We start from the raw sequence: 26,640 nt of genomic DNA on the forward strand, positions 1-26,640 counted from the left end.
TGTGTGTGTGTGTGTGTGTGTGCGTGTGTGTGCGTGTGTGTGTGTGTGTGAGAAAGTGTGTGGTGTTTGTGTACTCATCTGTGTGTTTGTGGGAGAGAAAGAAGGTATACAGTAAATGTGTCAAGGAGTATTGAGTCATCAACATAATGCAAAGTCTATTTGTGAATGTGCGTGTCATGCCCTGATCTGTTTCACCTGTCTTTGTGATTGTCTCCTCCCACCTCCAGGTGTCACCCGTTTTCCCCTTTACTATTTATTCCGGTGTTCCCTGTTTGTCTGTTGCCAGCTTGTCTTGTCTTGTCAAGCCAACCAGTGTGGTTTTCCATGTGCCTGCTTTTTTTTTCTTATCTCTCTTTTGCTAGTCCTCGTGGTTTTGACCCTTGCCTGCCTTGACTCTGAACCAGCATGCCTGACCATACTGCCCACCCTGACCTCGAGCCTGCCTGCCACTCTGTACCTCCTGGTCTCTGACATTGTTATGATCTTTTGCCTGTCCACGACCATTCTCTTACCTGCCTCTTAGATAATAAATAAACACAATAATAATAATAATAATAATAATAATAAATATCAGAGACTCGAACCACCCGCCTCCCATGTCTGCATCTGGGTTTCGCCCTGTGCCCTTATAGTGTGTGCCTGTCTGTGAGTGTGTGTGTGGACATGCTGCAGGGTGCAGAGAGGTGATTCATCTCTGTTTCCCTCGCTGTTCCACAGGATGCAGACATTCCCACACAGTTCAGTCTTGTGTCCAGGCAACAAGCTCAATAGGGCCAATAGGTATAAAGACTCGGACATGTTTCTGATGCTCAGACGGTCTCTCTCTCTGTTTGCATGCCAACGCTCACATAGAAGCAGATCTAGACATAGGCCTTTCACAGACACTAAAGTTTGATGGAACCAATTGAAGGCCAGGATTGATCTCCATCAGTAATGCACCTTTTGTCAGAAGGGAAGAGACGTGGGTGAGGAGAGCAGAGCGAGGCTGTGTATGCTGCTCACAGCCTGCTGATATCAGACACGAGACCATAGGTCTGGAGCCGTCTCTGTCTCTTTACCCCTCTCATTCCAGTTCCAGGAAATACATATAAGCAGGAAGCCATCCACTAAATAGGCTATTTAAAGAACACACCCAGACAGAGGGGGTCAAGCACATCCAAAGGGATCACTTGGCTACAGACGTCATCAGAGAGAGAGAAAGAGAGAGAGACAGAGAGAGACTGAGAGAGACAGAGAGACAGAGAGAGACTGAGAGAGACTGAGAGAGAGACTGAGAGAGACTGAGAGAGACAGAGAGACAGAGAGAGACTGAGAGAGACTGAGAGAGACAGAGAGAGAGACAGAGAGAGACAGAGAGAGACTGAGAGAGACTGAGAGAGACTGAGAGAGACTGAGAGAGACTGAGAGAGAGAGACTGAGAGAGACTGAGAGAGACAGAGAGAGAGACAGAGAGAGACTGAGAGAGACTGAGAGAGACAGAGAGAGACTGAGAGAGACAGAGAGAGAGAGAGAGACTGAGAGAGACAGAGAGAGACAGAGAGAGACTGAGAGAGAGAGAGAGACAGAGAGAGAGACAGAGAGAGACTGAGAGAGACTGAGAGAGACAGAGAGAGACAGAGAGAGACTGAGAGAGACTGAGAGCATAACATACCCGTAGTGACAGTGAGGATGGCATCCTGGCTGAAGCGTTTCCGGGCAAAGTTGGAGGCCACACAGCGGTACGCACCCCCATCCTCCTTAACCGCCCCCAAGATCTGGAGCACACCGTTAGGGAGAGAGATGAACCTGGAGACAGAGGGAAAGGGAGAGAGGGTGGGAAGGAGAGAGAGTGTGTGGAAGGGGGAGAGTGCAAGAACTAGTGCTTAGTGAGATATAATAACTCACTGGTAATCTCCAACTGTGTACACGCTCATTACCACCATACAGAACTGCAGGAGTAGGTCTCCAGTGACGGCCATTAGGCTACACTCTCCTTATATCTAACAGCTATTTAGCATAACGCCGTCCACAAATATGGAATCTCAAATAAAAGTAAGAAAGGAAAAAAGAAAAAAAAAAGAAAGGAAAGGAAGAAGAAAGAAATGACACTAAATACATTGTATTCCTAATGACAAAGAATATGTAAACAGGGGAGAAAAAGAAGAGAAAGAAATAATTATTTAGAAATCTTTACTGATAGATGGAAGAGAACAATGAGCTCTCAATCTAGGTCAGAGAGATTGTGCATTGCAAAACAGCATTTAGAAGCAGCCATGGCTGCTGGTTGTGCCGACTCTTGTCAATATTTATCTCTCTTTCACCCACCAGCTCCTCTTCCTCTTCCCTCCCTCCCTCCCTCCTTGCCCCTCTGCTGCCATGGAAGACAGGTCAGGTTCCACACACACACACACACACACACACACACACACACACACACACACACACACACACACACACACACACACACACACACACACACACACACACACACACACACACACACACACACACACACACACACACAAACCCGGATGGTTCCTCCAAGCCTGAGGCCTGGGCTTTCCACTATTCAACTCCTATTCCACAGCCTTTTAACTCTATGATGATGGACTAGTAATGCCCTGACAGACAGACAGAGAGCTCATCTGTGCAACAGAGGGACTGCACACAACACTGGTCTCTGGTCAGGGTCTCATCTCTACTGCTGCCCATTAGTACCACTTTGTGTCAGCACAACAACATCACAGCACTGTGCAGCTTGGTTCAGCATTTGGTTCAGCATTGACCTATGGGTCACACAGGGATAGACTGTTTTTGAGCCAGATGCCTCTAATAATGTCAGGCAGGCACAAATGTATAGCCAACAGCAGAGCTGAGGCAGAAACGTCAATAGTGTTAAGTGCTTGGGTAAATGAGCATGAGAGTGGGACCGTTTCTGGTGACTAGTGAGAGTGTGTGTGTGTGTGTGTGTGTGTGTGTGTGTGTGTGTGTGTGTGTGTGGCCACTGCTCGGCTGTGAGAGTGTGTGCATTTGAGTTTTCAGGCAGACGAGGCGGCATTAAATCGGGGGTTTCTATCAGTAACGCTACATGATTCTCCGCTGTTCAGCCCTGAATGTCAATACACAGAGTGTTGTTAGCACACTGTTCCTGCCCCCCCCCCCTTTCCGCAAGCCATGAACAGTAACTCACTGTATACTGTATACCACATAAGTATGTGTGTGTGTGTGTGTGTGTGCACATGCCGAGTGTGTGCGATATGCATCTAAATTACTAACAAACAGCTGCCAGTCTTTCTATAATTGGTAAGGACAGAGCAGGTGGAAAAAAAGTGTAACTTCATTTAAAAAGGGCAAAATCTCTCCCGTGAGGGAGACGAAGGGAGCGAGAGCGAGGAGAGAGGAAAGGCCAGAGAGGAGAAGGGAGGGAGAGCGAGGAGAGAGGAAAGGCCAGGGAGGAGAAGGGAGGGAGAGCGAGGAGAGAGGAAAGGCCAGGGAGGAGAAGGGAGGGAGAGCGAGGAGAGAGGAAAGGCCAGGGAGGAGAAGGGAGGGAGAGCGAGGAGAGAGGAAAGGCCAGGGAGGAGAAGGGAGGGAGAGCGAGGAGAGAGGAAAGGCCAGGGAGGAGAAGGAGCGAGAGCGAGGAGAGAGGAAAGGCCAGGGAGGAGAAGGGAGGGAGAGCGAGGAGAGAGGAAAGGCCAGGGAGGAGAAGGGAGGGAGAGCGAGGAGAGAGGAAAGGCCAGGGAGGAGAAGGGAGGGAGAGCGAGGAGAGAGGAAAGGCCAGGGAGGAGAAGCGAGGGAGAGCGAGGAGAGAGGAAAGGCCAGGGAGGAGAAGGGAGGGAGAGCGAGGAGAGAGGAAAGGCCAGGGAGGAGAAGGGAGGGAGAGCGAGGGAGAGAGGAAAGGCCAGGGAGGAGAAGGGAGGGAGAGCGAGGAGAGAGGAAAGGCCAGGGAGGAGAAGGGAGGGAGAGCGAGGAGAGAGGAAAGGCCAGGGAGGAGAAGGGAGGGAGAGCGAGGAGAGAGGAAAGGCCAGGGAGGAGAAGCGAGGGAGAGCGAGGAGAAGCGAGGGAGAGCGAGGAGAGAGGAAAGGCCAGGGAGGAGAAGGGAGGGAGAGCGAGGAGAGAGGAAAGGCCAGGGAGGAGAAGGGAGGGAGAGCGAGGAGAGAGGAAAGGCCAGGGAGGAGAAGGGAGCGAGAGCGAGGAGAGAGGAAAGGCCAGGGAGGAGAAGGGAGCGAGAGCGAGGAGAGAGGAAAGGCCAGGGAGGAGAAGGGAGGGTGCGGAGTCATGTGCAGTAGATTATGTGCATCTTTCTACCCAATTCGATTCAAAGCACATCAGTTCCCCATCAGTTCCATTTTGCATTTTGCACAAATGTATAGCCAACAGCAGAGCTGAGGCAGAAACGTCAATAGTGTTAAGTGCTTGGGTAAATGAGCATGAGAGTGGGACCGTTTCTGGTGACTAGTGAGAGTGTGTGTGTGTGTGCGTGTGTGTGTGTGTGTGTGTGTGTGTGGCCACTGCTCGGCTGTGAGAGTGTGTGCATTTGAGTTTTCAGGCAGACGAGGCGGCATTAAATCGGGGGTTTCTATCAGTAACGCTACATGATTCTCCGCTGTTCAGCCCTGAATGTCAATACACAGAGTGTTGTTAGCACACTGTTCCTGCCCCCCCCCCCTTTCCGCTCCTCTGATGCCCTTGTCCACTCTGTATGGTCAAGGGTGGTCAGCAGCAAGGGTCCTGGAACGTTATAGTAATGTTTAACCATGTTAATGAAGAAAAGCTGGCCATTTCCTGGCCATTCAACATGAGACACACATTTAAACAAGTCGTCATGTGAACAGCCGTATGTGGGCCATGACCTTTGAAGGGCAAACATATACAGGCCATCAACTCGGCACATGATCACTCCGAGGCAAGCCATGAACAGTAACTCACTGTATACTGTATACCGCATAAGTGTGTGTGTGTGTGTGTGCACATGCCGAGTGTGTGCGATATGCATCTAAATTACTAACAAACAGCTGCCAGTCTTTCTATGATTGGTAAGGACAGAGCAGGTGGAAAAAAAGTGTAACTTAATTTAAAGAGGGCCAAATCTCTCCCGTGAGGGAGGAGAAGGGAGGGAGAGCGAGGAGAGAGGAAAGGCCAGGGAGGAGAAGGGAGGGAGAGCGAGGAGAGAGGAAAGGCCAGGGAGGAGAAGGGAGGGAGAGCGAGGAGAGAGGAAAGGCCAGGGAGGAGAAGGGAGCGAGAGCGAGGAGAGAGGAAAGGCCAGGGAGGAGAAGGGAGCGAGAGCGAGGAGAGAGGAAAGGCCAGGGAGGAGAAGGGAGGGAGAGCGAGGAGAGAGGAAAGGCCAGGGAGGAGAAGGGAGCGAGAGCGAGGAGAGAGGAAAGGCCAGGGAGGAGAAGGGAGGGAGCGGAGTCATGTGCAGTAGATTATGTGCATCTTTCTACCCAATTCGATTCAAAGCACATCAGTTCCCAGTTACTGGACTGGCCTCAGCCTGTAGCCATGTGAAAGGGAGATGTAGGAGGGTTTTTGGGAGTAGAACAAACAGAAGAGAGAAAGTGACCAGGCTGCACTTTGTGGCCCTGACCTTCAGCCTCTGGCTGACAGACAGAGAGGAAACCAACAGATCTGTGTCCATCCCTTATCTCTGAACTCTGCACTACTGAAAAAGACCAACATGTACTCATTTAATTGAACTTCCTACCAAATGCTCAGGTTATTCCCTGACTGCCATTATGCAATGAAGTAGAATGGTGGAGGGAGCACAGCCCTCACATGATCAGTGGCAGCATGGACCTTAGAACAGATCCAGTCTCTGCTGTCCGGCTGTGTGTGTGTGTGTGCGTTTGCGTGTGTGTGTGTGTGTATGTGTGCGTGCGTGTGTGTGTGTGTGTGTGAGAATGAGCGTGTGTGTGAGAATGTGCGTGTGTGTGTGTGTGTGTGTGCGCGTCTCACCTAGGCTGGCTGGGGATGGGTTCCTGGTCCCTCTCCCAGGTTATCCTTGGAGTGGGCACTCCGTCTATCTGGCACTCAAAGCGGGAAGCACCCCCAAGGGGCACCACCTGGGCCTCTGGGTCCTGATGGAAACGAGACAGCGCTGGGAGTGAGGGAGAAAGGTGAGGGAGATAGAGAGACAGCAAGAGAGAGAAAGAGAGAGAAAGAGACACCGAGAGAGATGCAGTCAGCTAGTCTGTAGCCCAAACGTGATAACTGTAGTTAACAGCAGGGGGCAGCAGTGAGTCCTTGAGCTGAGTCTTATAGGGCTAAGGGGGCCCCTGAACTGAACAGACCAATCCAAGATTACCTTCAAATTGTATTCTCACCAAACCGCTGTGACAGACTAGACATAAACCCATACATAAAGCACTTGAGGAAAAAGTCACATCCTTACATCCTGAAGTTGTTCCTAATTTCTCCATTGGACTGTAAAATCCCAAGACATACATTAAAAATACATTTTGAACTGATTAGAAAATGTGACGCGTAAGCCATGCTTCATAACACATATAAGGGCTAATCCTACCTAGCGACCAAACATAAATCTGTCACAACTACCTCTGAGCTGATTCTCACATGGCAAAGTTCTTCAGAAAGCCACATATTATTAGCTGACTAACAGCACAAATAAGCTCAGCACCTGTCATTGCATAAACTAGATGCTGTACACACACACACACACACACACACACACACACACACACACACACACACACACACACACACACACACACACACACACACACACACACACACACGGAGCAAAGTTTCTCAATGAGCACACAGAGCAGAGCTCCACAGAGCAGCTAGATAGATAACAGGTCATCCAATAGTGTAAAGTAAGCTAGCACTTGTAACTCTTGTGGCCAACTGGGATAATGGTTAACTTACTGAGTGAATGGACCAGATGAAGTAGATTACTGTATCTGTAAATCTGTTAGCATGTCTTGTGCTCTATATGAGTTCAATCCATAGCACATTTATTTTTAGTCTCTCCCTTCTCTGTCTGTTCATGTTCTCTCTGTGCCTCCCCTCTCTTTCTCTCTCCTGTCCTCTCTATTCCCCCTCTCTTTCTGTCTTTGCCCCATTCTTTGGCCCCTCAGCGATCAGATTGCAACTTTCTTCCCCTCCCCTTGTACTCTCTGACCACAACACATGGCTTCCCTGTTCTCTGTCTGTCGGCATGTCCACCAACTCCTCTCCTCCCCTCCTCCTCTACCGCGATTTACCCCCCCCCCCCCTTTAACTGACTCACTCGCTTTTTGGACGAAGTCACATGAAAGGAGCATTCAGAACAGCCATGCACATCAAACATGTTTAGAGTATTAAAGACGAAGGACTGTCACACAATTATCACGTGGTGTTCTGCCTCCTAATTGGTGGTGGTAAAGACATGAGACAGACAGAAAGACAGACAGACAGACATGGGCCTCTGGTCTCTCTGCTTAATGTCAGTGTGCTCGTTGAGGCCCATTGCATGCAGGCCCTTGGCACTGCTTGTCTCCAGCAGCCCATCCATCTCACAGCAGTAGTAGTCTACAGCACATTACATTTACCAGCTCCCTCCACAGACACCTTCTGAAGGACACACTTATTAGTCTCTCTCCCAGAACAGCCTCTGCCTTCACCATCCCAAACTCCTCAGTTACCTCCCACCCAAATATCCCATCTCCCCTTCCTACCCAACGTATCCTCCCCTACCTTCCTACTTCCTTCTCTTTTCACCAATCCTAACTCCTCAGTCACCTCCCTCCCTTCATCCCTCTCAGTCATCACCTCCCTACCTCATTCCCCCCTCATTCCCCCCAAACAAGGCATTCTCATAAATAGGCATGTGACAGCTGACAAAAGGAGGAACCTCCACAGAGGATACAGTCCCATTCTACACAAAGCTAATGACTGAATAAAGACTGCCACTTTTACAGAGGATAATGAATGCAGTTCTATGGGAGGAGAGTGTGACGGGAGATGAGAGAGGGAGGGGAGAGGAGAGAGGAGAGGGAGGGGAGAGAGAGAGGGAGAGGGAGAGAGGGAGGGAGAGGGAGAGAGGAGAGAGGGGAGGAGAGAGAGGGAGGGGGGGAGAGGAGAGAGGAGAGGGAGAGAGGAGAGATGAGAGGAGAGGGGGGGAGGAGAGAGGGAGAGAGAGGAGAGAGGGGGAGGAGGAGAGGGAGGAGGGAGAGAGCTAACTTCCCTATCTCTCTCACTCCCTCTCTCTCCATCCTACTCTTCACCTCTCTCCCTCTCCCCAGGGGGGGGAGGTGGGAGAGAGGGAGGGGAGGGGAGAGGAGACCGGTGTGGAGCCTTCCTGTTCCCAGGACACCACCGGAGAGGGGAGGGGAGAGAGGGAGGGGAGAGGAGAGGGGGGATAAACCGTATTTCTTGCTAACTTCTATCTCTCTCACTCCCTCTCTCTCCATCCTACTCTTCACCCCTCTCTCACTCTCCCCATTTCCCCCTCTGTCCTTAACCCCCGTGGGTTAAGTGTGGAGCTTACCTGTTCCCAGGACACCACGGGTGTGGAGCCTTCCTGTTCCCAGGACACCACCGGTGTGGAGCCTTCCTGTTCCCAGGACACCACCGGTGTGGAGCCTACCTGTTCCCAGGGCACCACCGGTGTGGAGCCTACCTGTTCCCAGGACACCACCGGCGTGGAGCCTACCTGTTCCCAGGACACCACCGGTGTGGAGCCTACCTGTTCCCAGGACACCACCTGTGTGGAGCCTACCTGTTCCCAGGACACCACCGGTGTGGAGCCTTCCTGTTCCCAGGACACCACCTGTGTGGCGCCTACCTGTTCCCAGGACACCACCTGTGTGGAGCCTACCTGTTCCCAGGACACCACCGGTGTGGAGCCTTCCTGTTCCCAGGGCACCACCGGTGTGGAGCCTACCTGTTCCCAGGACACCACCGGTGTGGCGCCTACCTGTTCCCAGGATAACACCGGTGTGGAGCCTACCTGTTCCCAGGACACCACCTGTGTGGAGCCTACCTGTTCCCAGGACACCACCTGTGTGGAGCCTACCTGTTCCCAGGACACCACCGGTGTGGAGCCTTCCTGTTCCCAGGGCACCACCGGTGTGGAGCCTACCTGTTCCCAGGACACCACCAGTGTGGCGCCTACCTGTTCCCAGGACACCACCTGTGTGGAGCCTACCTGTTCCCAGGACACCACCGGTGTGGCGCCTACCTGTTCCCAGGACACCACTGGTGTGGCGCCAACCTGTTCCCAGGACACCCAAGGTGTGGCGCCTACCTGTTCCCAGGACACCACCGGTGTGGCGCCTACCTGTTCCCAGGACACCACTGGTGTGGCGCCAACCTGTTCCCAGGACACCCCCGGTGTGGCCGACCAGCCACACGATCAATCTCTTGCCTGAGACAGAGGAGGACCAAGTATGGAAATCCCCCTGAGGAAAATGGCTGTGCTCCTATGTTGGGACACCAGACCATCATGCCATTCCATATGAGTCTGACCCTGGTGGAGTTGAGCGGGCACAGCCCCGCCTTGTCTGAGAAATAGTAGTACTCACTGGCCAGGTGAACGGCAATGGTGCGGCTGGTCAGGGCTCCAAAGGGGCCGGCGCTCACACAGCTGTAGCCCCCCTCCACCCCTTGAGGTGTCCGACCATCCACAGAGGTGGGCAGCACCAGCAGTGATCCGTTGGCAAGGGTCCTGAGGGAGTTCCCCTCCCCCTCCAGCACGGGGAGCCCATCCTGCAGCCAGGTGACGTTGAGGGGCGTGGCCAGGGGCGTGGCCCCCAGGTGACAGTCCAGCAGCAGGGGCTGTCCCGGCTCCAGCACCACGAGGACAGGCCCCGCGCCACAGCTCAGCTCCACCGTCACAGGCTTCTCTGGAGGGGGAAAGGGGGAGAGAAGGGGGAGCGAGAAAGTTAGACTCCAAATCCTGACTGACATGAGTGGTCTGAGATTAGTGTGCATGGGGAGACAGGTTAGCATGAGAAATGGAGGAGGGAGAGAAGGAATGAAGGGGCGAAACCAGGAAATGTCAAATTGCTAGTAAACATGCAACACAACTGCATATCAAAGGTTCTTCCCTGTAGTTTGTACATTCCAGTGTTTATCTTTGGCTGTATGCATACCCCGTTTACAGCGTCATAGGTGAACTTCACATCCTATTGATCAACCTGTGTAGTGTCAGGTTTACTGAGTTGTAATATGTCCAGAAAAGTGTTGGACAAACAACAACCAACAATCATACATTTTGAAGTGAGAGACTATTCCCAGACTGAAAAGTCCAAAAACCAGAGGTGGGACATTGTTTTACAAGTCACAAGTAAGTCTCAAGTCTTAGCACTCAAGTCCCAAGTCATGTCCCAAGTCAAGACCAACAAGTCTTGAGTCAAGTCCCAAGTCAAGACCAACAAGTATCAAGTCAAGTCTCAAGTCCTAAACTTGGAGTTGAGTCCAAAACAAGTCATAATGTGCTCTTCATCAAATGTAATACCATTTTATATTTTTAACAAGAGTAATAGTTAGTATATTACATTTATGCTGGTAGCCTAGTGGGTAGAGCGTTGGACTAGTAACCGAAAGGTTGCAAGATCGAAGCTGAAAATCTGTCGTTCTGCCCCTGAACAAGGAAGTTAACCCACTGTTCCTAGGCCGTCATTGAAAATAAGAATTTGTTCTTAACTGGCTTGCCTAGTTAAATAAAAATGAAAATGAATGCTTTTAAAAATCTACTTACTTTCCAAATAAACTTTATATTTCCATAGAAATACATGGGTAGCCATAAGAAACCCCCCCCCCCCTCAATAGCGATCGACTATCAAGGATCGCTATGGGGCGCAATCGGGCAATGTAGGCTTGTACGCAATCGCCAAACCTAAACACACACACACACTGTGCGAGTGGTTACAGTAGGCTAACATATGTCAATGGCTTTAGGAACAGTAGTAACATCAGGCAGGATTTAGGCTACCAACTGCCTAGCCAGTCAACCCTGGGTGCAATGATCACATTCCCGCACTGACTGACTGTGTGGAGGCTCATTGACTTAACGTTGCGTTAGCCAACATGCTACATTAGCAAAGTTATGAATGATATAGCTGTCGGCTATATTAGCCACGACTTACCGTTGTTTGTGCAGCTTCAAATGTTGAACAAAGTTGGAGGTTGTTGCGCCTCAGTCTGTCATTTACTTCCTGCATGTTTTGCAAGTTGCAATCCGTTTTTTGTTGATACAGCGTAGTCGTTATCTCCGAAAATAATAATTTGGGGTATCATCTTTCCAAGGGCTCCATCTGAATTCACCCGCAGACGTTCCTCTGCAATGCAACGCGCAACTTTTTCTCAGCTGGCACAATTTGATTGGCTGCAGTCTGATTCAAACTGTAATCCGTTAAATGAAGAGTTGATGCGCTGCACACTTTTTTTAATAGCATCATTTTATATATTTGGGCTTGGGGAGGGTATCAAGTCAGGTCGAGTCATAAAGCTCAAGTCCAAGTCAAGTCACAAGTCATTGGTGTTAAAGTCAAAGTCGAGTTACAAGTCATCATATTTATGACTCGAGTGTGACTTGAGTCCAAGTCATGTGACTCGAGTCAACACCTCTGCCAAAAACACAGCATATTGCAAGCAACAAATAACAAGGATTTTTACAGTGCATTCAAAAAGTATTCAGACCCCTTCCCCTTTTCCTTATTTTGTTACGTTACAGCCTTATTCTAAAATGTATTAAATAGAAAATGTTCCTCATGAATCTATACACAATACCCCATAATGACAAAGTTGAAAACAGGTTTTCAGAAATGTTTGCTAATTTATAAAAAAAATAATAACAGAAATACTTTATTTACATAACTAAAACTCAGAATTCAGATCCGGTGCTTCCTGTGTTCATTGATTATCCTTGAGATGTTTCTACAACATGATTGGAGTCACTCTGACAGAGCTCCAGAGTTCCTCTGTGAGGATGCGAGAAACCTCCAAGAGGACAACCATCTCTGCAGCACTCCACCAATCAGGCCTTTATGGTTGAGTTGCCAGACGGAAGCCACTCCTCAGTAAAAGGCACATGACAGCCCGCACCTAAAGGACTCTGACCATGAGAAACAAGATTCTCTGGTCTGATGAAACTAAGACTGAACTCTTTGGCCTGAATGCATGGAGGAAACCTGGCACCATCCCTACTGTGAAGCATGGTGGTGGCAGCATCATGCTGTGGAATGTTTTTCAGCGGCAGGGACTGGGAGACTAGTCAGGATCAAGGGAAAGATGAACAAAGCAAAGTACAGAGAGATCCTTGATAAAAACCTGCTCCAAAGTGCTTAGGACTTCAGACTGGGGTGAAGGTTCACGTTCCAACAGGACAACATCCTGCACACAGCCAAGACAACCCAGAAGTAGATTCAGGACAAGTCTCTGAATGTCCTTGAGTGGCCCAGCCAGAGCCCGGACTTGAACCTGATCGAACATCTACCTGAAAATAGCTGTGCAGCGACACTCCCCATCCAACCTGACAGAGCTTGAGAGGATCTGCAGAGAAGATTGGGAAAAACTCCCCGAATACAAATGTGCCAAGCTTGTAGCTTCATACCCAAGAAGACTCGAGGCTGTAATTGCTGCCAAAGTTGCTTCAACAAAGTACTGAGTAAAAGGTCTGAATATTTAGGTAAATGTGATATTTAAGTGTTTTATTTCTAATAAATTTGCTAACATTTCTAAAAACCTGAGGTATTGTGTGTAGATTGATGAGGGGAAAAATTATTTAATACACTTTAGAATAAAGCTGTAACATCACAAAATGTGAAAAAAGTCAAGGGGTCTGAATACTTTCTGAATGCACTGTATCTATTGTTCCCCCGGGTGGGTTTCCCTCTGGTGCTGTTTTGAGCGAGGCCTTGTATTTTAATTAACTTAATGGGAGATGGAATTATTTCCTTGATTAAATGAGGGCTGACCCTCCACAACCCCTGTCTCAGAGCAGGGTAATGCTCTCAAAGCCTCCACTACACACTACACACACCACGCCCTGGCATTCATCTGACACACACACAACACACACACACTTACACGCAAGCACACACACACTTACACGCACAAAGCTACATTGTCCCTGTTTGTGGGCAATTGTTTTTTTTGTGTTTGTGTTTGTGTGTGTGTGTGTGTGTGTGTGTGTGTGTGTGTGTGTGTGTGTGCGTGCGAGTGTGAAAGAGATAGCACGAGAGCACCTTAAAGCAGCAGTGTGCTGTTCTGTTATCCAGAGGTGTCCCTGGGATGAACGAACACATCAGAGCAGTTGGCCTACTTTTCATCAGCTAATGAACGAGGGCTGCCTGCTGTATGTCTGGCTGCTGTAGCTAAAGCACACTCAGTCACCCCAGCTCACCTCCACTGCGCCGCTCTCTTCTCCTCCATTTACACTAATTAGGTCTTATTAAGTCATTAAACCGTTTGCTGCCATTTCCCTGCTCCCTGACAGAGGTTTTCCTGGACCCTTCTGTGTGGAAGCCATTACCCCACATACACACAATGACCCACACTACCACCTCCAGCTACAGTAATCACATCAACCACCCTGTGAAGAGAGACAGACCACAACCGCAACATATTACAGCACTGAGACAGACTACACTAGAGGAGACTGTACTTAACAGACACAGAAACACACACACACACACACACACACACACACACACACACACACACACACACACACACACACACACACACACACACACACACACACACACACACACACACACACACACACACACACACACACACACACACACACACACACACAGAGTTATCATCACTCAGAGATGTTATGCCTGTCTAGTACGGATGGCGAATGTGGGGACTTTGAGACATCCATCTGAGCATGTGCAGTACAGTCGGGGGTCAGGGGGGTGGGGTCCACCCCAGAAGACCCCTTCTGGGCATTCATACTGAGCCACGGTGAATGGACAACATGGCAGGGAGCTCCTAGCTTACACGCACGCACACACTCTGCCTGAGAGAGGGGGGGGGGGGCTTGGAGGGAGAGAGAGCGGGAAGGACAGAGAGTGGGAGGGAGAGAGAGCGGGAGGGAGGGATGAGGGAGGGAACTGAAAGAGAGAGGGAGAGACTGAAAGAGGGAGAGAGGAAGCAAGAGAGAGAATAATCACAATACAGAGAAAGGGAAGAAGAGTAGTGAGAGGAGAGATGGACAGAGGTGAGGAAGGCAACAAGGATGGGGGTGGATGATGGGCAGCTCCACGGTAACTTTAAAATGTATGCCAAATAAAATCCATTGATTCCAAAGTTTAACAAACCATACAATTCTATGCACAAGTACTACTTTTAACAATTTCCACAGAAACATTTAACCCCCCAAAAATGTTTTTGCTTTGGGAGGGGTTGTGTTTTTTTTATTGGGCACAGGGGAAGGTAGTGCGTTACTTTCCCTGGTTTATATTCGCTCTTTTGCAGGTTTTACTATATAATTTCTTCCATCCTAGACACATTTCCTCATCTGCTTGCAAGAGCCTCCCCTATATCAAGGTGTTTTTGTACTTCCCTTATGCACTATGCTTTTCCACATAGTATTGTTTTTTACTATACCAAAGGTCAAAAATAGTCCACCAGTCTGCCTGTCCTGCCCTCTATCCACTAGTCATATTGACAATAGTGGTAGGTGGATCGTTTGTCCAGATCTGCAATAGGCTAAATAGCAATCATACCACACATTCAAAGCTGCATACATTTTCAATGTGAATCCACAAGCACAAATAGGAATAGTTGATAGGCAGCGGAAAAGGCCAGGTGCATCATTGAGCATGAAAGAACAGTAGACATGAGACACGCAGCTCAAAAAGCTCTACTATTGATCTTGTTTAGGGACAACACAATTATAGACTAGCCTACAACAACCCAATGTAATGCATAATTTGATTACTGTTTTCAAGTGAGTAAAACCTTCTAATCTAGGCTGCAGTGAAAAATGTAATTTGAATAAGGCGCAAAAGCCCTGTGATTTGAATGTTTCATTCCATTTGGACCAGTTGTAGATATACTCTCGAGAGTTTATAAGGACTAGAAAGGCACAGCAGCAGGTCCGTCTTGCTGTATTCTTACTTCTGATCCTGAGATGCGCTGTCTGTCGCGGATCGTCATTCACGCAACTCGTCATATATTCGGTTTATTAAACTACAGATTAAATAAATTATGATGAATTTCACAGCTTGATGCTCCTTTCAATGCTAAATATCGAGGGTCTTATTCTGGTGACATGATGATCAATGCTTGGCTGCCGTTTGACAAATAAAAATTATATTGCACCTTTGTCCATAATAATCTCATCATGTTGGCTATACCCGCAATGTATTTGCGAGCTGTTGGCTAGAGCGCATGTGCCAATACCAGATCGGGCAGATTCGCTATACATAAGGAACATTTTTAGTGACAAAGTAGGCCGAGAGTTGAAAATGCCATGGAAACAAATTTATTATTATTTTTTTTTTATGTGCACTACATGTTTACGCACATACTTTTATCCGCAACAAGTCAATTTGATGGAATCAACTCTGATGGGGAAATTAGCATATTGTTTTTATGCGGATTTTTTTGGAAAAGTCGCATTAAAATCTGTCGCCAATTGAATGGAGACCTAGCTATAGACACACTAAAGACTCCAGGCAAGTGCACTAGTCGTCACTTAGATTATGCCTGCATATCATTGTTCACCGACAGACAAGCCAAAACAAGTTTGTACGAATTGTACTTAAACTCCCCCTCATATTCATCTGGAGGTCGAGCATTTTAAGCAGCTAGGCTGGCTATCTGTGGACAAAAGAGTAGTATTAATTCAACTTGGTCTGGTCCACAGAATTATCACGGCTAGAGTTCAGTACAGTGCAGTAGAGTACAGTAAAGTATACTTCAGTACAGTAGGATATACTGTACTCTACAGTAATATACTCTTATTTTCTCCACTATACTGTACTGTACTACATGACCAAAGGTATGTGGACACCTGCTCGTCGAACATCTCATTCGAAAATCATGGGCATTAATATGGAGTTGGTCCCCCTTTGCTGCTGTAACAGCCTCCACTCGTCTGGGAAGGCTTTCCACTAGATGTTGGAACATTGTGCTGGGACTTGCTTCCATTCAGCCACAAGAACATTAGTGAGGTCGAGCACTATGCATTGGGGCAGGTAGCGTTCTCCTGGCATTCGCTAAACCCAGATTCGTCCGTTGGACTGCCAGATGGTAAAGCGTGATTCATCACACCAGAGAACGCGTTTCCACTGCTCCAGAGTCCAATGGCGGCAAGCTTTACACCATTCCAGCCGACGCTTGGCATTGCGCATGGTGATCTTAAGCTTGTATGCGGCTGCTCGGCCATGGAAACCCATTTCATGAAGCTCCCGATGAACAGTTATTGTGCTGACTTTTCTTCCAGAAGCAGTTTGAAACTCGTAGTGAGTGTTGCAATTTTTACGAGTTACGCGCTTCAGCACTCACAAGTTCCTGTTCTGTTAGCTTGTCTGGCCTACCACTTCGCAGCTGAGCCGTTGTTGCACGTAGACACCATTGGACTCTGGAGCAGTGGAAATGCATTCTCTGGAGTGATGAATCACAGCATTTACAGTGGACCAGGACAGCTCTAGCAGTGAAGAAATTTCACGAACTGACTAGATAGAAAGGTGGCATCCTATGACGGTGCCACGTTTAAAGTCACTGAGCACTTCAGTAAGCTATTTGGTTACCAATGTTTATCTATGGAGATTGCATGGCTGTGTGCTCGATTTTATACACCTGTCAGAAACAGGTGGGTGCACAGTGGTTGAGAATGCTGGCTAAAGTAAGTGGAAAGAGAGGGGGCTCATGGGTAGGTGTCAGTAAGAGCTGGGAGATGTGACATTAACTGGAGAGGAAGGGAGAAAAGGGAGATTGTGTAGACTCATACTGTTATGACAGTCTTGGTTTGACCTCCAGACAACAGTGAGACAAAGATAACAGTATGCCAGTGGAAGGGAGAACAGTAGCAGGTGACCCAACTGTTGTTTGTGACTATTATGATTTCCCATTGTAGCCAATTCAGTGGTAGTAATTACTGATTTTTTGGTAATTCCTTTACCAACTTTAATCACTTATGGTAGGTCTACCATGACTTGTTACTTCTGTGAACTTTCATTATCCTCCCTCCTGGGCATGGGCCCTCAGATCCTCAAAAAGTTCTACAGCTGCACCATTGAGAGCATCTTGACTGGCTGCATAACCACTTGGTACGGCAACTGCTTGTTATCTGACCGCAAAGTGCTAAAGAGGGTATAGCCGTGGGAAGATGGGGGTGCTGCAATTTAGCGCTACCGACGGCTATATGCCCGCGTTACAGACGTGCTACATACGGCTATATGCCCGCGTTACAGACGTGCTACATACGGCTATATGCCCGCGTTACAGACGTGCTACATACGGCTATATGCCCGCGTTACAGACGTGCTACATACGGCTATATGCCCGCGTTACAGACGTGCTACATACGGCTATATGCCCGCGTTACAGACGTGCTACATACGGCTATATGCCCGCGTTACAGACGTGCTACATACGGCTATATGCCGCGTTACAGACGTGCTACATACGGCTATATGCCCGTTACAGACGTGCTACATACGGCTATATGCCCGCGTTACAGACGTGCTACAGACGGCTATATGCCCGCGTTACAGACGTGCTACATACGGCTATATGCCCGCGTTATAGACGTGCTACATACGGCTATATGCCCGCGTTACAGACGTGCTACATACGGCTATATGCCCGCCTTATAGACGTGCTACATACGGCTATATGCCCGCGTTACAGACGTGCTACATACGGCTATATGCCCACGTTACTGACACTCTACCGACGGCTATATGCCCGCGTTACAGACGCTCTACCGACGGCTATATGCACGCGTTACTGACGTGCTATATACGGCTATATGCCCGCGTTACAGACGCTCTACCGACGGCTATATGCCCGCGTTATAGACGCTCTACCGACGGCTATATGCCCGCGTTACAGACGTGCTACTGACGGCTATATGCCCGCGTTACAGACGTGCTACAGAAGGCTATATGCCCGCGTTACAGACGCGCTACCGACGGCTATATGCCCGCGTTACAGACGTGCTACATACGGCTATATGCCCGCGTTACAGACATGCTACAGACGGCTATATGCCCGCGTTATAGACGCGCTACATACGGCTATATGCCCGCGTTACAGACGTGCTACAGACGGCTATATGACCGCGTTACAGACGTGCTACAGACGGCTATATGCCCGCGTTACAGACGTGCTACAGACGGCTATATGACCGCGTTACAGACGTGCTACAGACGGCTATATGCCCGCGTTACAGACGTGCTACAGACGGCTATATGCCCGCGTTATAGATGTGCTACAGACGGCTATATGCCCGCGTTACAGACGTGCTACAGACGGCTATATGCCCGCGTTACAGACGTGCTACATGCCCGCGTTACAGACGTGCTACAGTCGGCTATATGCCGCGTTATAGACGTGCTACAGATGGCTTATGCCCGCGTTACAGACGTGCTACAGACGGCTATATGCCCGCGTTATAGACGTGCTACAGACGGCTATATGCCCGCGTTACAGACGCTCTACCGACGGCTATATGCCCGCGTTACAGACGTGCTACAGACGGCTATATGCCCGCGTTACAGACGTGCTACAGACGGCTATATGCCCGCGTTACAGATGCTCTACAGACGGCTATTTGCCCGCGTTACAGACGTGCTACAGATGGCTATATGCCCGCGTTACAGACGCTCTACCGATGGCTATATTCCCGCGTTACAGACGTGCTACAGACGGCTATATGCCTGCGTTACAGACGTGCTACAGACGGCTATATTCCCGCGTTATAGACGTGCTACAGACGGCTATATGCCCGCGTTACAGACGTGCTACAGAAGGCTATATGCCCGCGTTACAGACGCGCTACCGACGGCTATATGCCCGCGTTACAGACGTGCTACTGACGGCTATATGCCCGCGTTACAGGCGTGCTACAGCGGCTATATGCCCGCGTTACAGGCGTGCTACAGACGGCTATATGCCCGCGTTACAGGCGTGCTACAGTCGGCTATATGCCCGCGTTACAGGACGCTCTACCGGACGGCTATATGCCGCGTTACAGGCGTGCTACAGACGGCTATATGCCCGCGTTACAGACGCTCTACAGACGGCTATATGCCCGCATTACAGACGTGCTACAGACGGCTATATGCCCGCGTTACAGACGTGCTACAGACGGCTATATGCCCGCGTTACAGACGCTCTACCGACGGCTATATGCCCGCGTTACAGACGTGCTACATACGGCTATATGCCGCGTTACAGACGTGCTACAGACGGCTATATGCCCATGTTACAGGCGTGCTACATACAGCTATATACCCGCGTTACAGCGTGCTACAGACGGCTATATGCCCGCGTTACAGACGTGCTACATACGGCTATATGCCCGCGTTACAGACGTGCTACAGACGGCTATATGCCCGCGTTATAGACGCGCTACATACGGCTATATGCCCGTGTTACAGACATGCTACAGACGGCTATATGCCCGCGTTATAGACGCGCTACATACGGCTATATGCCCGCGTTACAGACGTGCTACAGACGGCTATATGACCGCGTTACAGACATGCTACAGACGGCTATATACCCGCGTTACAGACGTGCTACAGACGGCTATATTCCCGCGTTACAGACGTGCTACAGGCGGCTATATGCCCGCGTTATAGGCGTGCTACAGGCGGCTATATGCCCGCGTTACAGCGTGCTACAGGCGGCTATATGCCCGCGTTACAGACGTGCTACAGACGGCTATATGCCCGCGTTACAGACGCTCTACAGACGGCTATATGCCCGCGTTACAGGCGTGCTACAGGCGGCTATATGCCCGCGTTACAGACGTGCTACAGGCGGCTATATGCCCGCGTTACAGACGCTCTACCGATGGCTATATGCCCGCGTTACAGACGTGCTACAGACGGCTATATGCCCGCGTTACAGACGTGCTACAGACGGCTATATGCCCGCGTTACAGACGTGCTACAGACGGCTATATGCCCGCGTTACAGACGCTCTACCGATGGCTATATGCCCGCGTTACAGACGTGCTACAGACAGCTATATGCCCGCGTTACAGGCGTGCTACAGCGGCTATATGCCCGCGTTACAGGCGCTCTACCGATGGCTATATTCCCGCGTTACAGACGTGCTACAGACGGCTATATGCCCGCGTTACAGACGTGCTACAGAAGGCTATATGCCCGCGTTACAGACGTGCTACAGACGGCTATATGCCCGCGTTACAGACGCTCTACCGATGGCTATATTCCCGCGTTACAGACGTGCTACAGACGGCTATATGCCCGCGTTACAGACGTGCTACAGAAGGCTATATACCCGCGTTACAGACGCGCTACCGACGGCTATATGCCCGCGTTACAGACGTGCTACAGACGGCTATATGCCCGCGTTACAGACGTGCTACAGAAGGCTATATGCCCGCGTTACAGACGCGCTACCGACGGCTATATGCCCGCGTTACAGACGTGCTACTGACGGCTATATGCCCGCGTTACAGACGTGCTACAGACGGCTATATGCCCGCGTTACAGACGTGCTACAGACGGCTATATGCCCGCGTTACAGACGTGCTACAGTCGGCTATATGCCCGCGTTACAGACGCTCTACCGACGGCTATATGCCCGCGTTACAGACGTGCTACAGACGGCTATATGCCCGCGTTACAGACGCTCTACAGACGGCTATATGCCCGCATTACAGACGTGCTACAGACGGCTATATGCCCGCGTTACAGACGTGCTACAGACGGCTATATGCCCGCGTTACAGACGCTCTACCGACGGCTATATGCCCGCGTTACAGACGTGCTACATACGGCTATTTGCCGCGTTACAGACGTGCTACAGACGGCTATATGCCCATGTTACAGACGTGCTACATACAGCTATATACCCGCGTTACAGACGTGCTACAGACGGCTATATGCCCGCGTTACAGACGTGCTACATACGGCTATATGCCCGCGTTACAGACGTGCTACAGACGGCTATATGCCCGCGTTATAGACGCGCTACATACGGCTATATGCCCGTGTTACAGACATGCTATAGACGGCTATATGCCCGCGTTATAGACGCGCTACATACGGCTATATGCCCGCGTTACAGACGTGCTACAGACGGCTATATGACCGCGTTACAGACATGCTACAGACGGCTATATACCCGCGTTACAGACGTGCTACAGACGGCTATATTCCCGCGTTACAGACGTGCTACAGACGGCTATATGCCCGCGTTATAGACGTGCTACAGACGGCTATATGCCCGCGTTACAGACGTGCTACAGACGGCTATATGCCCGCGTTACAGACGTGCTACAGACGGCTATATGCCCGCGTTACAGACGCTCTACAGACGGCTATATGCCCGCGTTACAGACGTGCTACAGACGGCTATATGCCCGCGTTACAGACGTGCTACAGACGGCTATATGCCCGCGTTACAGACGCTCTACCGATGGCTATATGCCCGCGTTACAGACGTGCTACAGACGGCTATATGCCCGCGTTACAGACGTGCTACAGACGGCTATATGCCCGCGTTACAGACGTGCTACAGACGGCTATATGCCCGCGTTACAGACTCTCTACCGATGGCTATATGCCCGCGTTACAGACGTGCTACAGACAGCTATATGCCCGCGTTACAGACGTGCTACAGACGGCTATATGCCCGCGTTACAGACGCTCTACCGATGGCTATATTCCCGCGTTACAGACGTGCTACAGACGGCTATATGCCCGCGTTACAGACGTGCTACAGAAGGCTATATACCTGCGTTACAGACGTGCTACAGACGGCTATATTCCCGCGTTACAGACGTGCTACAGACGGCTATATGCCCGCGTTACAGAGATTGCCGCCTCGCTTCGCGTTCCTAGGAAACTATGCAGTTTTTTGTTTTTTTTACGTGTTATTTCTTACATTGGTACCCCAGGTCATCTTAGGTTTCATTACATACAGTCGAGAAGAACTACTGAATATAAGAGCAGCGTCAACTCACCATCAGTACGACCAAGAATATGACTTTCCCGAAGCGGATCCTGTGTTCTGCCTTTGACCCAGGACAACGGAATGGATCCCAGCCGGCGACCCAAAAAAACGACTTCGAAAAAGAGGGAAACGAAGCGGTCTTCTGGTCAGACTTCGGAGACGGGCACTCCCTAGCATACTTCTCGCCAATGTCCAGTCTCTTGACAACAAGGTTGATGAAATCCGAGCAAGGGTAGCATTCCAGAGCGACATCAGAGACTGTAACGTTCTTTGCTTCATGGAAACATGGCTCACTGGAGAGACGCTATCGGAGTCGGTGCAGCCAGCTGGTTTCTCCACGCATCGCGCCGACAGAAACAAACATCTTTCTGGTAAGAAGAGGGGCGGGGCGTATGCTTCATGGTTAACGAGACGTGGTGTGGTCACAACAACATACAGGAACTCAAGTCCTTCTGTTCACCTGATTTAGAATTCCTCACAATCAAATGTCGACCGCATTATCTACCAATTGAATTCTCCCCGATTATAATCACAGCCGTATATATCCCCCCCCAAGCAGACACATCGATGGCTCTGAACGAACTTTATTTGACTCTTTGCAAACTGGAATCCATATATCCTGAGGCTGCATTCATTGTAGCTGGGGATTTTAACAAGGCTAATCTGAAAACAAGACTCCCCAAATTGTATCAGCATATCGATTGCGCAACCAGGGCTGGAAAAACCTTGGATCATTGCTATTCTAACTTCCGCGACGCATACAAGGCCCTGCCCCGCTCTCCTTTCGGAAAAGCTGACAATAAGCTACCGCGCTGAGGTCTGTTCAACGCTGGTCCGACCAATCTGATTCCACACTCCAAGACTGCTTCCATCACGTGGACTGGGATATGTTTCGTATTGCATCAAACAACAACATTGACGAATACGCTGATTCGGTGAGCGAGTTCATTAGAATGTGCGTTGAAGATGTCATTCCAATAGCAACGATTAAAACATTCCCAAACTAGAAACCGTGGATTGATGGCAGCATTCGCGTGAAACTGAAAGCGCGAACCACCTTTTAATCAGGGCAAGGTGACCGGAAACATGACCGAATACAGACAGTGTAGCTATTCCCTCCGCAAGGCAATCGAACAAGCTAAGCGTCAGTATAGAGACAAAGTAGAATCTCAATTCAACGGCTCAGACACAAGAGGTATGTGGCAGGGTCTACAGTCAATCACGGATTACAAAAAGAAAACCAGCCCCGTCACGGACCAGGATGTCTTGCTCCCAGGCAGACTAAATAACTTTTTTGCCCGCTTTGAGGACAATACAGTGCCACTGACACGGCCCGCAACCAAAACTTACGGACTCTCCTTCACTGCAGCCGACGTGAGATAAACATTTAAACGTGTTAACTCTCACAAGGCTGCAGGCTCAGACGGCATCCCCAGCCGCGCTTCAAGAGGGCCACCATTGTTCCTGTTCCCAAGAAAGCTAAGGTAACTGAGCTAAACGATGTTGGAAGAAATTATAGTTGAAATGATTAATTATGTATACATTTTTATTAGAACCATTAAGTTTTAATACTATTATGTTATGGTATGAAATGAAATGTATGGGTTTTTGGTTAAACTAGGACTGAAACTGTAGGTAAAACGAATGAATTGTCTGTACCTTGCGGGTTTAAGGGAGAAGGAGGCTATATCTTTTCAGAAAGATAAGAATGTTCTTTGATGTTCCATTAGTGGAGGAGAGTCTCTTTTAGACAGATTGGAATGTTTGCTTTATGAGGGGAGTAGGAGACAATCTCCAGACCTGAAGACACTGCGCTATTGTGTGGATCGGAGAGAGTGTGAGAACTGATGACGTCATTTTTATCTTCTCTTTAAAATGTAATGTACTTTGTATTTTGGGTCAGTACTCTCTTGAATTAAACGCTGTTACCTGACTTTTAAGACCGGGGCTCTGTCCATTCTTATAAAAATATTGGGTCTTACAATCCCATAGAATGCATTGACAGAGCAATTAATTCTGATTGGGAAACAATACAGAGGAATTTAGAATTCCTTTCCTGGTCCTTCAATCCCGGATCTAAATACTGTTATCTGGAGGTAGTACGCCGAAAATCGTGCACGGACGAGTTTTGACTCGTTTTACTAAAGACCTGACCTCCGAATTGAGGTTAAAATACAGGCCTGCGTATTACCACAGATTACAGGAAAGGTGACAGATTCAAACGAACAGTGCTTTTCCCAGTCGGCAGCAAGTCAGTAGCCTTTATTCTCGAATTTGGGAGGGATTATTTAGGATATTTATTGATTAAAATGTTATAAAGGAGTTGAATTTGATCAATAATAGGTGCTTGAATATTCTGAACAAATAAAATGGGTTTCTACCTTGGGTTTTAACCAAAATCGATAGGAAGGAAACAGGTCTGAAATTGACCTGTGGTAAGTTGCACGAACATAAATAAACTAGAGCTTAATAAATCCTGGTTTTGCAAGCCAGAAGGTTATTAAGGAGAGATATAGTACGCATTGGAGAATTAGGACGCTTGTTCCGTACAAATAAGATAGCCATTAATTCAAAAAACATACCTAAATAAAGTTTGAACCTGAGTAGTCTATCTGTATATGGGAAGTAGTCTGACTATCAAGAAGTTGCAGATAAGATATATATATAACAGGTGAGGATAAATTAGGCTTGGTGAGAAGGCAGGGTAATTCTAGGTAAACAGAATAATTGAACCTGTACAATGCTGAAAGACATTAATATCAAAGGATGAGGTTAACTTAGTCTAGAGTAGTGAGATATGAGACATTAACGTTGAAAGTCCCCAAAAGAATATCCTATGGGTGAAATGTGATGTCCGATCAAAAGTCTTCTATAGATGTGGTTCACAGGAGAGGTTAACTTAGTCTAGAGTAGTGAGATATGAGATATTAACGTTGAAAGTCCCAAAAATAATATCCTATGGGTGAAATGTGATGTCCGATCAAAAGTCTTCTATGGACGTGGTTCACAGGAAGGAAAATAAATACTGACTATCTTTAAAGAGACACACACATAATAAAGTAATTAAGTAACGGTTAATTGCTCATTCGTAGAAAGACATGCACATAGAATTTAAAATTAAATATAGTAAGGCATAGATAAGTGATTAAATACCATAGCTAAGTAACAGTAAGGATATTTAGAAATTCCTCAAAAGAAGTGTCGGAAACTAGCGGGAGATTACCGTTATAGGAGAACAAAGAGAATGGAAGGGAGGCGTCCAAAATTTGACTCAGACAAAGAACCTGAATGGAAGCTGATATTACGAATATAGCCAGGAAGGGTTTTAAATTAGGACGATTTTCTGTGAATTCCCGGTGTCGAAGTTTTGCGACTACGGACAATTATAATAATATAATTATTGGCGGGGAAACACAATCATGTTAATAGCGGAACACCAAGGTACAGTATTTCAGCTTTGAAACCGATAGACTAAAATTGATTTTAAATTGTAATTCACCTATTTGCATATTTTGCCCGAAAAATACAGTCGCCAGTGTTAGTATAAAATATGAACTGAAACGTTAAAATGTGTTTTAGATAGAATCGAAAAAAGAAGGCATTAAAAATAATGGCGAGACAATTTCGAGGTAATACGCTATTTTGCCCAAAATGATCTGGTGGAATAATATATTGGGAATAGAGTCGTAATTAAAATGTTAAATCAAAGACGGGACAGTAACTTAAATCAAATGAATTCTGAATAATAACGGAGAAGCAATTACGATAGATTTGTGCACATCGAAATGTTCTTATAAAATTAGCGAATTGGGAGGTGAGAGATGTTGATTGATGTTGTAAACTATAATTCAGGATTCAACAGATGTGATAAATTAGGTTTGGTTTATTGAACCCGAAATACTGTTGCTGCAGACAGCCAACAATTATTTACAATTCATTGAAAATCGTTGCGAATTGAGTCGAGGTTGAGCACTTGTTGATGACATCACTCGCAAGGCACTTTTGTCGCCACGGACTGGGGGTAACGGAGAAAATTGTTTGTGTCTTTTAGAAGGAAAATGCGTGCATTATTGTTTTGAGTCACTTTTCAGAAGGTGATAAAAAAGTCCATATACCTACTTGTTTGGTTCCTATAAAACTGGTTATTCTAGGAGTTGATTTAACTTAATTAAGCATTTGTTCTGGTGTGTTTAAGTAGGATTCTTCATACCGGGACGGATGGAAAATCTAAAATATGTGAGGTGAAGGAGCCAAGGGGAAAATACGTTTACATTTTTACTAAATATCTGGGATTAAATTACGGATTCCTTACACTAAGAAATGTACGACATTTGCGGCAGAGGGAAAAAGTAATACATTGGATAATAATGTTATCGGGTTAATTGTATCTAAGGATAGCATGTTCATTTAAGTAATCATATACATTGATGTTGTTTAAAACTTATGATTAATGATTTGAGTTAAAGGGGAATTATCATTAGGTTTAGTTTATAGTTCAGTTTTGAGGTTCTGAATCGAAGTAGCATAGTGAATGCTAGT

General features: G+C 48.1%; 1 protein-coding gene across 2 annotated transcripts in view; it reads right to left on the reverse strand.

Annotated features, from left to right (window-relative positions):
- igdcc4 (immunoglobulin superfamily, DCC subclass, member 4) overlaps positions 1–26,640 on the reverse strand; it is an 86,808-nt gene that overhangs the window by 39,089 nt on the left and 21,079 nt on the right. For both annotated transcript variants that reach the window (XM_064977382.1, XM_064977374.1), the window contains exons 2-4: positions 9,504–9,824; positions 5,932–6,073; positions 1,652–1,785 (exon numbers count right to left, since the gene is read on the reverse strand). In XM_064977382.1, coding sequence (XP_064833454.1) covers positions 1,652–1,785; positions 5,932–6,073; positions 9,504–9,824 — 597 coding nt within the window. The remainder of the gene's footprint in view (positions 1–1,651; positions 1,786–5,931; positions 6,074–9,503; positions 9,825–26,640) is intronic.

This window comes from Oncorhynchus masou, chromosome 1, assembly GCF_036934945.1.
Source record: "Oncorhynchus masou masou isolate Uvic2021 chromosome 1, UVic_Omas_1.1, whole genome shotgun sequence".
In the NCBI taxonomy this organism is placed as follows: domain Eukaryota; kingdom Metazoa; phylum Chordata; class Actinopteri; order Salmoniformes; family Salmonidae; genus Oncorhynchus; species Oncorhynchus masou.